At 38.5% G+C, this 16,352-nt stretch overlaps 1 protein-coding gene and 2 non-coding genes across 3 annotated transcripts; 2 read left to right on the plus strand and 1 right to left on the minus strand.

Moving 5' to 3' along the window:
• Positions 1-216: 216 nt before the first annotated feature.
• Positions 217-304, minus strand: trnar-ucu (transfer RNA arginine (anticodon UCU)). The gene is given in 2 exon segments: positions 217-252; positions 268-304. It is a non-coding gene; the product is annotated as a tRNA-Arg (tRNA).
• A 966-nt stretch (positions 305-1,270) lies between these two features.
• On the plus strand, positions 1,271-9,684 carry coro1b (coronin, actin binding protein, 1B). The gene is made up of 12 exons (XM_029455166.1): positions 1,271-1,482; positions 1,600-1,745; positions 3,405-3,612; positions 3,873-3,995; positions 4,286-4,415; positions 6,065-6,246; positions 6,388-6,507; positions 7,010-7,114; positions 7,221-7,366; positions 7,949-8,006; positions 8,149-8,481; positions 8,571-9,684. Exons 3-12 carry the CDS (start codon positions 3,409-3,411, stop codon positions 8,691-8,693), a joined length of 1,524 nt encoding a protein of 507 aa, XP_029311026.1. The 5' UTR covers positions 1,271-1,482; positions 1,600-1,745; positions 3,405-3,408; the 3' UTR covers positions 8,694-9,684.
• Positions 9,685-16,247: 6,563 nt separating this feature from the next.
• Positions 16,248-16,319, plus strand: trnaa-cgc (transfer RNA alanine (anticodon CGC)). Its single transcript has one exon. It is a non-coding gene; the product is annotated as a tRNA-Ala (tRNA).
• Positions 16,320-16,352: the final 33 nt, after the last annotated feature.

Genomic DNA, 16,352 nt, shown 5'->3' on the forward strand with positions numbered 1-16,352 from the left:
TACTATTTAGTACACATACACTGTAAAAAAAAAACTAGCGTATGTTAATAACGTTAACGTTGGCTAGCTGGAGTTAGCTAACGTTACCTTATGATGCAAATGAAAATCTAGAGACTGTAAACTAGGATTTTTTTATTAATTAAAACGTTTATCTTTTTATCACGAGTAAATAAACACGAATAGAAAATGACGAACAAGCTGCTTGAAAAGAAAATTCGACTCCGGTGGGACTCGAACCCACAACCTTTGAATTACTACATATGAGCCTAGAAGTCCAATGCGCTATCCATTGCGCCACGGAGCCACCTGTTGCACAGCGGTACCACTAGTGTATTTATAGTTTCGTAACCGTGATTCGCTATACTGACTTCACAACACTACTTCATGAACCTGCCTTGTGACAACACTGTGTGGCGATAAAGGGCCATGCATCATGCATTACACGTTCAGAAGCGTAACAAATCTACCACAATAAAATGCTAAAACAATTTGAACGGACTCCCCTTGGGCTGAGTCCTTATTAGCGGTATGAGTCGAATCCGACCCGCGAGCCTTTGTACTGCACGTCGCCCCCTCTTTCTCCCCCTTTCCTGTCTATCTTTAGTGCTACTATCAATAAAGGCAAAAACCCTTAATTTGTATAGTACAATTAGGTAGCTAAATACGTCTTAACTAACCTACTTCATTTTTTTTTCAGAATAAATGTATTAAAAAGGGAATCTGTGATAACAGAATTCATGTGATTACAATGTATTGTTCTGAGCCCAATATTCCCTGATTATTTAAAACTTTTTTAGTAAACATTATTTTGACTGAGCAAATATCTTTCTATCTTATACATTATATTTCCAAATAAATCAGAAACATTAAAACGAGTCCAGTGGCATCTGGTTGTGAGTTGCAGTATGGTAAAATATCTGAAATAAAAATGTATTTTTCTTTACACCTTCATTAATCATTGAAAGTCAGCAGACACTTGAGTTAAAGTATGTATTCTTCTGCTCTAGCATCTGTTTAACCGATTTAAAGTTTACAAAAGCGGACACGTCTTCACAAAATAGTTTACAAATGGAAAACATGCGCTTTTGTTTTACGCATGCGCGATATTGTTCTACCGGACACTGACATATGTATGGCTGTTTAATTACTTAGTTTGTACGTAAGTACAATAAACTAGCTAATATCTCATCCTGCCGTTTTGGGCCGTTTTTGCATGCGCGTCTACATCCGGTCTGGCAGTCAGGAATCTGGATGTAGACGGATCTCCCTCTTGACTCCTGCGTGTCTTTGGTATATCCTGCCCTTGAGCGGAAGTGTATAGGATTCTGCTTTTCTGCTGAATCTAAATCAGTCGTTTATAAAGGAGACGGGGCGAACACCGTCTGCATTTCTTCCCACACCATCACCATCAGCTTGGCTCCATCAGCGTCGCTGTGCACCATTTACTGTAGCTACATATCAGCACGGGACATGCGCTATCAGGTTGGGCTTTTACTCCATCAGACATGCGTAATTACTGATAAACCAACATGAGAATAGCTGAAAATGTGGTAATAATAAGAATGGGTATGTATTACTAGTGGACGTATTTTGTTATAGGTCTGCGCAATCGACGTAAACGCCTGCCTGGACACAGGAGAGGATTAAGTTACTGCTGCTGGCGGCGGATTATTTTATTGGCCTCCTCCTGTCACGCCCGATTCTTTGGTGATCCTTTTTTCCAATTAGGAGAGGTCGAAAGCCAGGTATGCTATTGTGCTCGAAAATAACAACATTGCCATTTCCTTTAAATGTCTTATTCTGGGATTAACTACGCATTGCTCTACGTCCTTTGTTGCTCATGCCTGTAGTTACTCTTGGCAAAGCCACATTTCCTCGCATTGTGTGTAGACAACAATAGAAACCCCAAGCATCAATTATGTAAAAAAATACTGTTTGGATATTTTGTAATAATATAGGAGTGCATTAAAACCACCGTTACCAATGGAAGTGTTACAATCTGCATGGACTTGGAGCAATTTTATCCTCACAAGCTGGGGGGAAAATGGAGACGACAGCCAGCATTACCTGCTAAAACACAATTTGCTTTGACAACTGTGAAACATTAGGTAGATGGCATATAGAGTTACTGCCTCCCCTGCCTCAGCAGCTCTGACTGCCCAACCCCCTTCCCCTCACTGCCACAGCATGTTTTGGTTTCAGGCAGATCATGCCCTTGTGTCCACTGAAGCCTGACTGTACTTTTCAGAACAGACTCCTGGTAAAGAATTTGCCTGCTGTTTTGACTACCCATTTTCTCTCTGGCTCTAGCTCTCTCTCACTCTCACACACACACACACACACACACACACACACACACACACACACACACACAGATTCCACTTTTCAGGAATGGACGTGACTAAAGCCTTCATTTAGCGTTCATGTATATTTATGATTTTTCTTTCAATTTGTCATTTAAGCCCATCCACATAGGATCGCACAATCTTTTTAAACCTATAACTACTGCTATATACTTTTAAATTACACATATTCATCTGTAAAATTCAGAATAGCAGAAGTAAGAAAATAAATGCTTTAAGCCAAAACTTTAGTTTCTTGTTTCTCATGAGAATAGTCAACTTAGTCTTAATGCATCGTCCATGTCAGGCTTTTATATTCTAAAATGTATTGTGCGGTTCAAAGTGGAAAAAATAATAACTTTTCCATAACATCAATTGAAGAAACCTGCAGCAGTGCCTGAAATTGTAAATGTTTAGCCTTAAAATATTGAACTATCAAACAAATGTTAAACAAATTACAAAGTTATCTCATGTGTTTCTCTTGCTTCGTGTTTCACAAGCTAGGTCTGAACTTGAAAAAACGTATTTTGATTTTAGCGCACCTGACTCCTGGAACAAAGCGGCACCTCTTTTCTTCACCTTTACCTCTTACATTTATTTAATTTATTATTCCATAAAAAGAAAAAATCCTAATTTTAGTGCTTTTTTTCAGACATTTATTTTATTTAACATCTTAATTATTTTCCCTAATAGTAAGTTTTTAATGGCTCTTATTTTTTTACAATGGTATTGTCTATTTCCTGTTGTATATGTATTTCCTGTTTTGTTTTGACTCATTGTAATTGTAAATGAGGGTCGCCCCTCAATGATCTCTCAAGTATAAATGAAGGTTTAATTAAAGAAGCATTTTCTTTCCATATTTGAGAAGCTAGAACCACAGAATGTCTTTCTGATAATTAACTTGAAAAATTCACAGAATATCAAATTTGTTGGACATTAATTAAAAGTTGTGAAGATAGAAAGCATTAAGTACCACTTTGCTTTCTTCTTTTTCTCTCTCAACTGTTTTCAGCTTAATGTGCCACAAAATTCACTTGTCATGGTTGTTGTTTTTCTCCACAGAGACATGTCTTTCCGTCGAGGTGTGGTCAGGCAGAGCAAGTTCCGCCATGTCTTCGCCCAGGCGTGGAAAGCGGAGCACTGCATCGATGACGTCCGAGTGTCCCGCGTGACTTGGGACACTTCCCTCTGTGCGGTCAACCCCAAATTCATCGCTGTTATCATCGAAGCCGGCGGAGGAGGGTCCTTTCTCGTTGTTCCAATCAGCAAGGTTCAAGTCTGCTTTCAGCATCGAATAAACAGCGGATCAATACATTTTAAAAGCCTCTATCTTGTTTACGATCTTCCCCTCTGCTACTAAAAGCGATATGTCAGCAAGTCTTTTGACGCCTGGCTCCCATGTCCTCGCTAATGCGTACGCAGCGCTCTTACAGTTCCAAGACAAATAGTGGACAAAGGTTAAACTCCTGTAATATGTTAAAGTTTCTCTAACCAGCTGTCATGGTGTTAACCTTTTGTTCTCTCCCACAGAGCGGCAGAATTGATCAGTCCTCTCCCACAGTGTGCGGCCATGCAGCACCGGTGCTGGACATCCAGTGGTCCCCTCATGACGACAACATTATTGCAAGTGCCTCAGAGGACTGCACAGTCAAGGTAGCGTAACAGTTTTGAGGCTTGTGGTTTTGTGGCCCTCTTTTTAAAATAATTATTGGTGTCGCATATGACACGGGTCACCCTGACCTCAGCTGTGTAAACTTCCTACTCTTAGGAAGTAATGTATTGTTGATGCTATTAAAGAGCTGCTAGTGGAAATAGCTAGCGGTCCAATCACCTGTTTCAGCTAATAGTATATCTCAAAGCATCACTTAACGCAATAGTAGCTCTCATGTATCTGAATGGATCACATTCATAAATAAATGTCTGCTTTGTCTGGTGGTTTGAAGGTTTGGCAGATCCCAGACGGGGGCCTGACGAGCCCGATGACTGAGGCCATTGTGACCCTTGAAGGACACAGTAAAAGAGTGGGAATCCTGGCTTGGCACCCAACTGCCTTCAATATCCTCTTGACTGCAGGTAACGGCATTCATCACATCCTGGTGCCCCATAATTAGTCGCAAAAAAGTACTTAGATTGTTGAAATATGACTTGATTAGACATTAGGCACTGTGGAGAAGATGAATAAAACTACCATCCTGCAACAAGACCAATGTGGTTTATATGTTGTTTTACATATATTTACATGAAAAACAAAAGGAAGGGAGTGTGCTGGCCGACTATGTCAAAGGATAAGAACAGTTTCTATCTTACTGTGTTGGTGTTCATATAATACTGCGTTATACAAGCAATGAATTGGCATGCCATGCAAGTTTAAAGAAGCGTGTGATGAACCTGAAATATAATCACACTTTGCTGCTAGATGTTGTTTCATTTTTAAAAACAAATCCTACGGGAGCATATTTATCCCAAAACACAAGCAGATAACGCCGACTTTAATGTAAGAGACGTTGACTTCACACAACGTTGTGAGCTGCTGTCAACTCCAGGCTTTGTTTGTTCTCTATATCTACAGATTGTAGAACTATAAAGATGTGTATTTAAAATTGGGCAACTAATGGAGTTGCCGTCAAGGTGAGCAAGTCCAACATAAGAAATTAAGCAGAAATCTAAGGTGATGATTCATCACTTGTCTCTCTAACTAAAATAAACAGGAGAAAAACAATATTAAAAGCCCTTTAAAGTTGGTTTCAAATAAAGTATTTCTGCTCACATTAATGTGTAACTCCGAGCCACCTGCTCAAGAGAAATAGGGGGCAGTAGTACACCTCTAAACTGGGTCCATACAATCTCTAATGTTCAGAGTTGTAGTAGTTTGGCATATTTATTGTATTCTATTTAATTCTTTATTATAAAATGTTGTCTTTGTGTAGGATTTACCGGTTTGCTCACAGTAAACGATGAGAAAGTAGGTTTTCAGGGCCCTTTTTAAGATAACTGACTCATAATTACAGTAAAATCCTGTTTTTCCCATCTGTTAGATCTCTGTACTCGAGCGGCAAATGTTTTTTTTTGTCCCACTCCACATCATATATTCACATAAAGCTGTATTCCTCTGCCTCCTCTGTCTGCTGCCTCTTAAATCAATCAAACCACTCCGATCCTCAGAAACCTACATTGGCTTGCTGTTGTTTTGAGAGCTGTACTCATTTACATCTTGCATCTCAGTTTCAGATCCTCCTCTTGATAGACATAGCTCTTAATGGCATTGCTCCACAGATATCAGACATGCTCTTAGCTTTTAAACTCAGCATATCTCTCAGATCGCAAGGCAGCAATCTCCTTAATGTTCCTTTTATTTAGCATGTATGGACTTTTTTTTTTTAAACAAGCAGTCAGATCTTCCGTATTGTTGTGACGACACAACTATACTATATATAGGTAGACAGTGATGCTACAGTCATCAGTCATTCCCTGGTTGCAATGTCGGCGTAGAGACAAGATCAGAAACACTGACCAATCAGAGCAGACTGGGCTTGTTCAGTAGGCTTAAAGAGACAGGCGCTAAAACGAAGCGTTTCAGACAGAGTGAATACAGGTATATTCAGACAGGCGGTATGAGAAGATTAGTGTTTTAAACAATATAGCATGTTCTAGTAGAAACCTGAAAATAAAAATAGTATGTCTCCTTTAAAGAATTGATGGATGTTGTGCCTTCCTCTCTCTAGGCTGCGATAATGTGATTTGTGTGTGGAACGTGGGCACAGGGGAGCTTGTGTACCAGCTGAGTGATTCCCACCCAGATATGATCTACAGTGTCGGCTGGAACAAGGACGGCAGTGCCGTCTGTACCGTCTGCAAGGACAAGGCTCTGCGTGTCATCGACCCGCGACGGGGCACCGTCCTCAAGGTTATTTCAAAAAATGTTTTGCCATGCTTGCAGATGCATGCAAAATAAGTTGTAATACACTACATCCTGCATGTACACATCCTTTGCTGGGTTATGTTTCTTCGACATTAGTCCTTCATCATTCTCCTATTGTTGTTCTAGATGAAAGAGAAGGTCCACGATGGCACCAGGCCAATGAGAGCTGTGTTCCTCTCAGATGGGAAGATCCTGACCACAGGCTTCAGCCGTATGAGTGAGAGACAGATGGCATTGTGGGATCCAGTAAGTCTTTTGAATATTTTTCATATTTATTATTCTGCAGTGCACAATAAACATTTAATGCCATTGTTCAATGTTAATGTAGGAGTAGTGTACACTTTTTATTTATTTCTTAAGATGAAAAGATGTGTGTGGTTGATGGACGCGACTGTTTAAGCGTCATATTAGCTTCAGATCACATTTTTGCATGCAACAAGGACTAAATTATGTCCCTAACCACTTACACTAAAAGTGCCTTAAGAACGGATCTTCTTAATGGCTAGTATGATTACAGCGAGCAAAAGGTGTTTCAATGTTCACATGGGCAACTGACTAATGTTTTAAGACAGATTTGTTGTGAACCTATCCTTTTTAAGATCTAACCGTAAACATGCCATAACTGAAAATCACTGAACATTATCAGGGGTTTTGCAGAATTGTCCAATATCCGTGTTTTGTGTGGTGGATTGAAAGTATGTAAGCAATAATGAAAAGTATTAAATCAGTTTTTTGTTTTGTTTTACAGAAGGATCTTTCTGAGCCAATGGCAGTGCAGGAGATGGATACAAGTAATGGGGTTCTTTTACCCTTTTATGACCCTGACACGAACATGGTCTACCTGTGTGGAAAGGTATGACCTGAGGATTGTATAGAGAACACTCTAGTTTAGTAATTTGTGTTAATTCCCATTCATTTTTGATTCAGTCATCCTAATTTGATTGTCTTCTGTCTTTCAGGGGGACTGCACCATCCGTTATTTTGAAGTGACGGATGAATCCCCGTATGTTCACTTCCTCAGCTTATACAGCAGCAAGGAGCCTCAGAGAGGTGCAGGCTTTCTTAGTAAAAGAGGTGTCGATGTCAACAAGTGTGAAATTGCCAGGTAAATATATTTGGTCATGTTTGCGTGGATATTTTTTTCATTGATGCTAAATGTCTTTAAAAGGACTGGCGATTATATTCCTATGTCTATGTTCACGGAAAGATCAAAAACAAAAATTAACTCACCCTACTAAGTATTGCTTGTGTAGCCAAAGCCTCAAACAGTTTATTCATCTGTGCCACAGAGCTCCATTATTGTCTAAAAACAAATTTAAAAAAAGATATACTATTGTACTGGGTGACGCGTTCCTTCATTACCATGAACATGAAGTGTGTATTAATCCGCAGCTGAAAATAGTCCCCCAACTATTTACTCCTTTGGGTAATGTTTGCTACAAACTACAGTGCCCTGCTTTCATAGGAAGTTAATGAGCCTTTATTTAAAATGAAACTACATGTTGGAGTTTATGCATGTCTTCTGTAGGAACGATTGTGCTCGAGTGCCACAGTACAGCTCATCAATAAGTAATAAAGCATTTAGAGACATGTTTTTTTTGTGTCGGTCTTGTCATGGGGATTGTTTACATTGAATACGCCAGCCTTATCCTTTAACAAGTTTACACATTTCCTGGTCTTTTTATAGGTTCTACAAACTGCATGAAAGAAAAGTGGAACCCATTTCTATGACTGTACCACGAAAGGTAAGCCATCCACAGCTTCTAAAGAATAATCCATTTATATTGCTTATTATTATATAAATTAAAAAAAGGGAATTAAAAGCCTGGAAGTCTATCCATAACTGTATAATTAACACACTTTTCTGTCTCAATCTTGCCTCTCCAGTCAGATCTGTTTCAGGGAGACCTTTACCCGGACACAGCTGGCTCAGAGCCGGCTCTCCTGGCTGATGAATGGATCGCTGGGCAGGATGCGCCGCCCCTGTTGGTCTCTCTGAGTGGTGGGTATGCAGCTCCTCCATCCAAGCACAGAGACATCCTCAGAAGCAAACCCAAGCTCGTCTTGCAGGACTCTGGGACCGCCCCGCCTTCTGCAGGCAATGCAGCAGCTCCCACATCTACATCTTGCTCTGCCGCCAAGGAGACCGAAGAAGAGGTGCCACAGTCACGAGTAGCCACAAGGGAGACGGATGGAAACACTGAGAGGCCAAAGAGAGAGGTAAGTCGACAGAATGAGACCTATTGACCTTATTAATGTTTTTAATGCTCAAAGTTGTTTTCTGACTTGTTCCTTCTCTCTTCTTTCAGGACGATTTGTTGAATGAGCTGTTAGCAGAAATGAAGGCCTTGCGTGCTGTTGTCCTCGCTCAGAGCCAGAGAATCGAGTTGCTAGAGAGGCAGCTGGCTCGGATTGAGGATGGGGATGTATGAGCGAGACGGAGAACCACTACATTCGGACAGCGTTCTTACTAAATCCATAGACCATAGCCTTACTAGAATCAACAGTAACTTGAGCTGTGGGCTGTAACTTGAGTGGAAGAATGTAGTGTAGGGTAGCGACTAGCTGTAAATCACAGTGGCTTACGACCAGGTCAACTATTGTGATGGAAACGAGACCACAATTTGTTTCTGTGCTTGTTTTCCAGACTGGATGAGAATGGGGTGTCATCTGCATAGAGAGATTTCTGATCGTGAGATATGTTTTGTTTTTCATATGAAGGAGTATTGTAGCAGCTATTTGGTGGCAAGTATAGTGCAGCTTTGAGCTTTGCATAATCCCCACACTAATTTTGAAGGGCTTTGAAGGTGTTGCATTGCCTCAAGTTAATGCACAAAGTAGTGAAAAGAAGCATTATATTAAAGTTAATGGAGGTTACTATAGCAAAGTGATTTAAGTACCTCCAATATGATTTTCTTTCTCTAAAGCACTCACAAATGTAACCGTTAGGGCTATTTAATCCAGGTAGTTAAAGCTGCTGAACTGTGATGTCATAACAGACCCCCAATTGTTAGTTCATTGTGTGACTTGTGCTTGTTTTACGCCATGTGTAAGTTTAACGGTAGGAAAATATTTTGGTACACAAATCATGACCTTGACAGTGAGAATTATGTGACTGATAGCTGATGAGAGTGTAGTTGAATATGTATGTGTATCGTAATTCTGTGTAGTCTTTGAAGTCTTTGAAGTCAATGAAAAGGTAACACTTGTGATTTTGTACCTCACGCTATCGGGAGAGAGCTGCAGCTTTGCAAACATTTCTGTTATATCACAAGGCAAGATATTTGTCCACGTTATTGATTTAAATACGCAGAAATCATGCCTTTTTCCTTTTGGCTGCAGTATCTTGTGCCCCCCCCCAAAAAAAAAAAAACATGATCTCGAGTGTAGTCGTCACTTCTAAGCATCTTTTCAGAGCCGTAAGCTAAAGGGAGAGTTGTTCTGTGGACACGGCCTAAATTGTGATTTATATATATATATATATATATATATATATATATATATATATATATATATATATATATATATATATATATATATATATATATATATATATATATATATATATATATATATATATATATATATATATATATATATATATATATATATATATATATATATATATATATATATAATTTAACACTAGTTACAGTGCAACACTTCATATTTAGTGTTTGCAGCCATGAGAAGGACCAAGTTTGGGTGAAATGGGAAACATTTTCTACAGTTTAATATTGCATTTATATAAATGTTAAAAGATGGAAAGATCTTTTAGAAATTTCTTTTTTTTTTAGTTTTGTGTTTTTTGCCATTACCTTTTTAGAGGCATTCTTTTTACCTCCATCAGTCGATGATCGTGTAGCAATGGTACATTCTGCGTCAAGCTTATCCCTTTTATTATTTAGGGGTTTATATTTCTTTATGCACTGACCTCTTAACACTAACTGTAAAACCAGTAGCAGATTAATGAGACTACATTGTGAAAACTTAATAAACATTCATTCCTCCTTTTTATTAATGCAATGGCTTTTTATTTGCACCAGGAAGTGTTCTGATCATCATCACATTTGTGATAATTACTAGGTCATTATATGTTTGGATGTGTTGACTGTGTGCCAAACAACTGCTGCGTACTCCAAATAAAAAAATATGTACACACACAAAACACTTTGCCGCCATAAAGGATGCAACACCCTAAAGATTTTATATATTTTTGCCATCTGAATTTCTCACTTTTATAAATATTCTTAAGACCTCTCAAACTTTAAACAGGGTCCACAAGTGGCCAATTAAATTGACCGGGGGAAAAATGTTCGATGCCACATCACAAACTACAATGAAGTGATGCTGTCTGTAGATTTCAGAGCAGTGAAACACTTTTAATATGAACTGCAGCTGCCCATACAAAAATATATACTGTTTCATACAGTATGCATACAATTGGGACATACTACTTTCTCTATTTTATACAGTATACGTCTATAACATTTCAAATTGAACTTTGACCCTCTTGATGATATATCCCCCTGCGCAAAGGATTGTGGGTCAGAATAGCCAGAATGCTGGCTTGCATACTGCAAAATTTGACCAGATGCAATAGGAAATCATGGTATTTTTGGCATACTGCATTTGAAATACTATGTATTGGGACATACTATCCCATAGTATGGAACGCAAACACAGTTTCAAAAGTTTGGGATATTAGCACAGCAGTTTCCATTATTAGTTGGAACTCTCGTCTTTAATAGGTCATTTAAACAACAAACTGAGAAACCAACCATGAAGGACACTATATGACATAACAGGCCTGGTATGCATGAAAAACCGGAAGCATAGAACCACTACAGGTTAACTAATAGCACGACAGAATAATCTCTGGTCTGACAAAACGAAAACTAAAGGCACACTCGAGGCACAGAAGCCACCATTCGGCATAAAAGAGGCTGATGGTGGTGTCATGAACAAGGGTGGCACTGTAGTCCAGATTAGGGCAGTAATACAACAGAACAATCACTCTGTTCAGCCATCAACATTGAAACAGCTTCAGAGAAATCCCAGAACTCAGTCCAGCTCAACTTGTTGAGGTTGAAGATAGGTGTTCCAGCTTCTAAAAGTTCAAATCTCTATTGAAGAGTTGCAGATAGAACATGGATTTCTGTATAAACACCTATTAGAATCAGATTACATTTTCTTCGCAAAAGTATGGACATTAAAAACAAACAAACAAACCATCATTTCTGAAGTCAAAAGACAGAACAAGTACAATGGATAAGGTAAAAAGAAAATACAACCTTACACTCTTAAAGGAAAATAGCAAAACCAAAAGTATTACTGTGACTGTGTAAAGATTCTCATGTTTATTTCCTCAACTGGGTATTACAGTGTAAAATGACTGTACACATTTGGTACACCTCTTTTTGTTGGGTGCAGTGGCTATAGCGACCTGGCCGACGAAATGAAAACAGGATGTGGCCGACTTGTTTCACATTGAAAAGCTGTGCACTGCTCTTGAACTTTGATTGGATCAAATATGTAGTTGGTAATAATAATCTTAATATTTTTGCTTAAATCAAAGAATTATCTTGATCACGGTTTAGCTTCTAGGGTTGTCTTTGGCTCGTGTAACACTTTTAGACTCCTCTTTTTCAGTGTAATGTCAAAAATGCATAACTTCAAAGTGAAAAGTTACATTATTATTATTTTTTAAACATCATGTTCACCCCCAGCTGACGTTTGTGGACTTGAGGTGTTATTATCTGCAACCCGCTGACATGACTGTACAAGATAGCAATCTGTCACAGGAAATTAATACACTCTATCATGTACATTTCCTGTTGGTGAGTTCTAGTCAGTAAAGGGTATGAATGCTCCTAATAAACTTAATATAATGTAACCGCACCTGTGCTGAAAACTGAAAGTGACACGTAAACTGTACAGGGGAAAAAATCAATTGTGTATGTCTTCTTGTCTCCATAAACAATTGCACATTATTATCTGTGCTTTCCACCACACCCTGCTGGATTTGGTATTTTCTGTTCACATCCCCTTCAGCCTCCACCTACCCCAAAGGGCTGCAGCAAGCTTTCTTCACCACATTTCATGCATCACCCCCTCTCTCTCTCACACACACACACACACACACACTTGCTCTCACATGGTTCAAAAACTATCCTAGATCACACAAGTCAGTCTCTTACCATTGTTCTGGCAGCACAAACTTTAACTTCTGCTCACAACTTGGGTAAGTGTTATACAGTTTAGTTCCTTCCTTTTTTAAAATACTTTGAACAGCTTTTTAACTAATTTTTGCTGCACATATTTTTGTCTATACTTAATTAATTATAATATTAATGCCTCATTTTTTGTCTGCTCTTCTGTATTTAATTACGGTTATATATACATAATTCTGAGTTTAGATACTTGTCTTTAATTTAATGGACTTTTAAAAGGTTGTATAATTACAGTATTGAAGGTATTAATTTACCGCCAAGGTCAGTTATCCTCACGCATTACAGCTTTTAGCGGACGTTAAGTGCACTTATTTCACATCTGTATTTTTTTTTTATTAAACTTTATGTTACAACACTTTATGTCTGATCTATAGTATCATTTACCATGCCTAAAAAGTTTCCTCTCATGGCAGACTGACTAATGCTGTTCGCTTATCATTTATGACAGGAAACCAGCAATGCTGCGAGCGGTCTGCTAGCTTCCTGTCACACTCAGACAACGCAGACAGTCATACAAGATCAAGGCAATACTTCCTGTCACATCTCCATTTTACGTTTGAATTACAATTATGAACATTTCAGCCAGCATGGATTGTAAATGTATTAAAAAATGAAAAATTGTGTCAGAATAACATTTTAGTATTCTAAAAAGTATTTTATGTTCAAATTGAGCAGCTTCCCAAATATATTAATGCCTTGGATTGATTTTTAAAGCATAATTATTGGCAATCCTCGATAATTTTGAATGAGCTAAACCTGAAAAGCCACTGCAAAATTAAACTGAATGGATAACATTTTATGTTAAGCCATCTAAAGGTTTAGCTAGAAACACCATGCATTGTTATTTAGTTTTCTAATTTTCTTTTTTCTAGATCCTGAATATAAATTTATGAGTGGATCTTCTTCCAATGAAAAATTAACAACTGCTTTAAAGTACAAGGAGTTTGACTGCAAGATTCTGCCTGTGACACCAAGCCAAAGGGACTTTTCTACTCAACAGGGAAAGGAAAAGGAAAAGGAGGTAAAATATATTTCAAAATATATTCTGTCTCAGTTTTGTAGGATTTACAGCTTGATAACTTTGAGAGGATATCTAGTGCTCTTGGAAAGGAATAGTATTTAGACATGGTTTAAACGGCCCACATACTATTTAGCGTCAACCTGTTGTTGCCTCCGAAAAAATGACATTTATTTGCTGGCATCATCTAGTCTCCCTTGCACACAAGGTATTGTTTTATATGACAAACCACACCCATGTGGCGCCGAAGTAGGTGTATAGGTTAGAATTTCTTTCAAATAAAAAATAATCCCAATCAGAAGAGCTACTAAATTAATCGTAAAATTAACCTCTTAGGAATTACATTTATTCACTTTTTTTCTAAATGAGAAACTTCATAACACTCTGTAGGCCTACAGTAAATATGAAGCTACAGCCAGCTAGCTTAATCTTAGCATAAAGACTGGAAACGAGGAAACGTAACAAAGCCTGGCCTGTGTACAAAAATCAAAGTGTAAAAACACGCTTAGCGGTTTTACAGGGGGTTATGTGCTGGAATATTTATTTGAGCCTGGAGACTTTGGACAGAGCCAGGCTAGCTATTTATGTAAGCTAAGCTAACTAGCTGCTTCACCTATTAACCGCACAGACAAGTTAATGGCAGGAAAGCAAATATGTGTATGTCCCAAAATGTCTAACTATTTATTCTGACCCAAGAGACAGTGCCACTGAATACAAACACATTCAGAGAAATCAATGAATCCTAATGTGTGACCATGCTAACCCCTTTCTCTCTCTTCACTTCAGGCATGTCTGACACTGTCACAGATCAATCATCCACTCGGACTGTGCTGATCCTTTTTATCTTCCTAATTGTCTTGATTATATTGTTGGTATTCTTGTACAAGAAGTTGAACAGGGATACACATGGAGAATATACCGTGCGGCGCATGGTGTATAAGGAAGGAGGGGTCAGGGACCGGATAAGAGGGGCAGGGCTAGCTCTGGGTACACGTTTCGGAGTCCAACTGTGGCCTCAAAGTGATTCTAATGAGGGACAGGTGGAGGAGGGTGATAGCGAGGGGAGTGACAGTGAGGTAGATGACAAAGAGGAGGATGATAATGATGATGTAGAGCAGTGTGATAAGGCAAGGGGAAGAGGAGACACTTCAGATGATAACTTAGGTTTGAGTTCGGAAGCAGAGGATCAAGCCAGTGTAACGGATCAGGCAGAGGCAAAGGGAGAGACAGAGGAGAAAGTGGGAGATGGGGAAGGTGAAGATGAAGATGAAGCACGTGGAGGGACTGGATTGTTAGTAGATCTAAAGCAGTTCTCTGGAAGTGCCATCTGGAATGAGGAAGAGGTAGGTGAGGGCAAGAACATTGATATGACTGCACTGTGAGAACTGTGAGAAAAAGTAAATACAAGGAAGGTTTAGAAAATTGTGTTAGTAAGTAATGAGGTCATGAGTTCAAGTCCACTAATTAGCTGTTAAAATATATTTTCTGTATATTTTTCCCAACATAAAGGTTTAAATGCTAAATGCAAACTTTCTCTTTTTCAATACAACATCATTCTCTGTCAAATGTTATTTTTACTATGTTGTTTATCCTGTACATACGACATTTATTGCATGTCTGTCCGTCCTGGGAGAGGGATCCCTCCTCAGTTGCTCTCCCTGAGTTTTCTTCCATTTTTCCCCCTTTAATTATGGGGTTTCTTTTAGGAAGTTTTTCCTTGTGTCATGCTAGGGTCTAAGGACAGAGGGTCTAAGGACAGAGGGTCTAAGGACAGAGGGTCTAAGGACAGGGGTGTCGTAACCTGTACAGTCTGTAAAGCACACTGAGACAAATGTATAATTTGTGATATTGGGCTATACAAATAAATTTGATTTGATTTGAATGCTGTTCTTCACTGCCAATGAAAAAACACCCATCAAGTTTTTGATTATGGGATGTAGATTCCCCTAGGTTGCTAATCCCCATTAACCTCCTAAAACACTGAAGACATTGTCCTGAATGGCAGCTACGGCTCTGGTCTTTATTCACTTCATGTTGAGGCATCAGGATAAAAAAGTTGATTGGTGAATGAAGCTGTTTAGTACATATGCAGGAGTACACTGGATTGGATTTTGAATGTTTGTAACAAAGAGTTTACCTTTTATGAAGTAAAACGGGTCAAATCAAACTTACATTACTGTATTATTGTGTCAGCCTATTGCATACTGTATATTGTGGACTGTGGTATATTATGTTTTTTTCATGAAAAAAATAAAAAAATGAAAAAAAACATTTTTACTGTTCATATTGTTGTTAATGTCAGATGCCCAGAAGCTGGCATCCCCCTGAATCCCTCGACAAAAAGCCAATTGAATTGGAATTTTTCCATTGGATTTTGGATTATAGAAGAAAATGTAGTACCTGAAAATCTCTTAAACCTGTGTTAACCACAGACATTATTTCAAGCATCTAACTAAAAACCATTGACTTCGAGATGAGGGAACTCATTTCCTGGTTTTAGGACTCATTCATAGTGAGGCCTACATTGTGGCTGTGTAGTAAAAGTAGATCAGTAGTAGACCTAGGCCTAATCATTACGTTAAATATAGGCTACTTCAAAATTAAAATTGTTTTGTTAGCAAAATGTTATACTTTTTATTTTGACACGCTGTTGTATACTGCAACAAAACTGTTTTTTTTAAGATACTGATGCTGAGAATGATATAAAAAAGATTGTTGTGGAATTGTTAACCAATGGGGATGTAGCTCAGTGGTAGAGCGCATGCTTCGCATGTATGAGGTCCCGGGTTCAATCCCCGGCATCTCCAAGTTTTTTTCTGACGTATTTCTCTGAATACAAA

Source organism: Cottoperca gobio, chromosome 18 (assembly GCF_900634415.1).
Source record: "Cottoperca gobio chromosome 18, fCotGob3.1, whole genome shotgun sequence".
NCBI classification, from domain to species: Eukaryota; Metazoa; Chordata; class Actinopteri; order Perciformes; family Bovichtidae; genus Cottoperca; species Cottoperca gobio.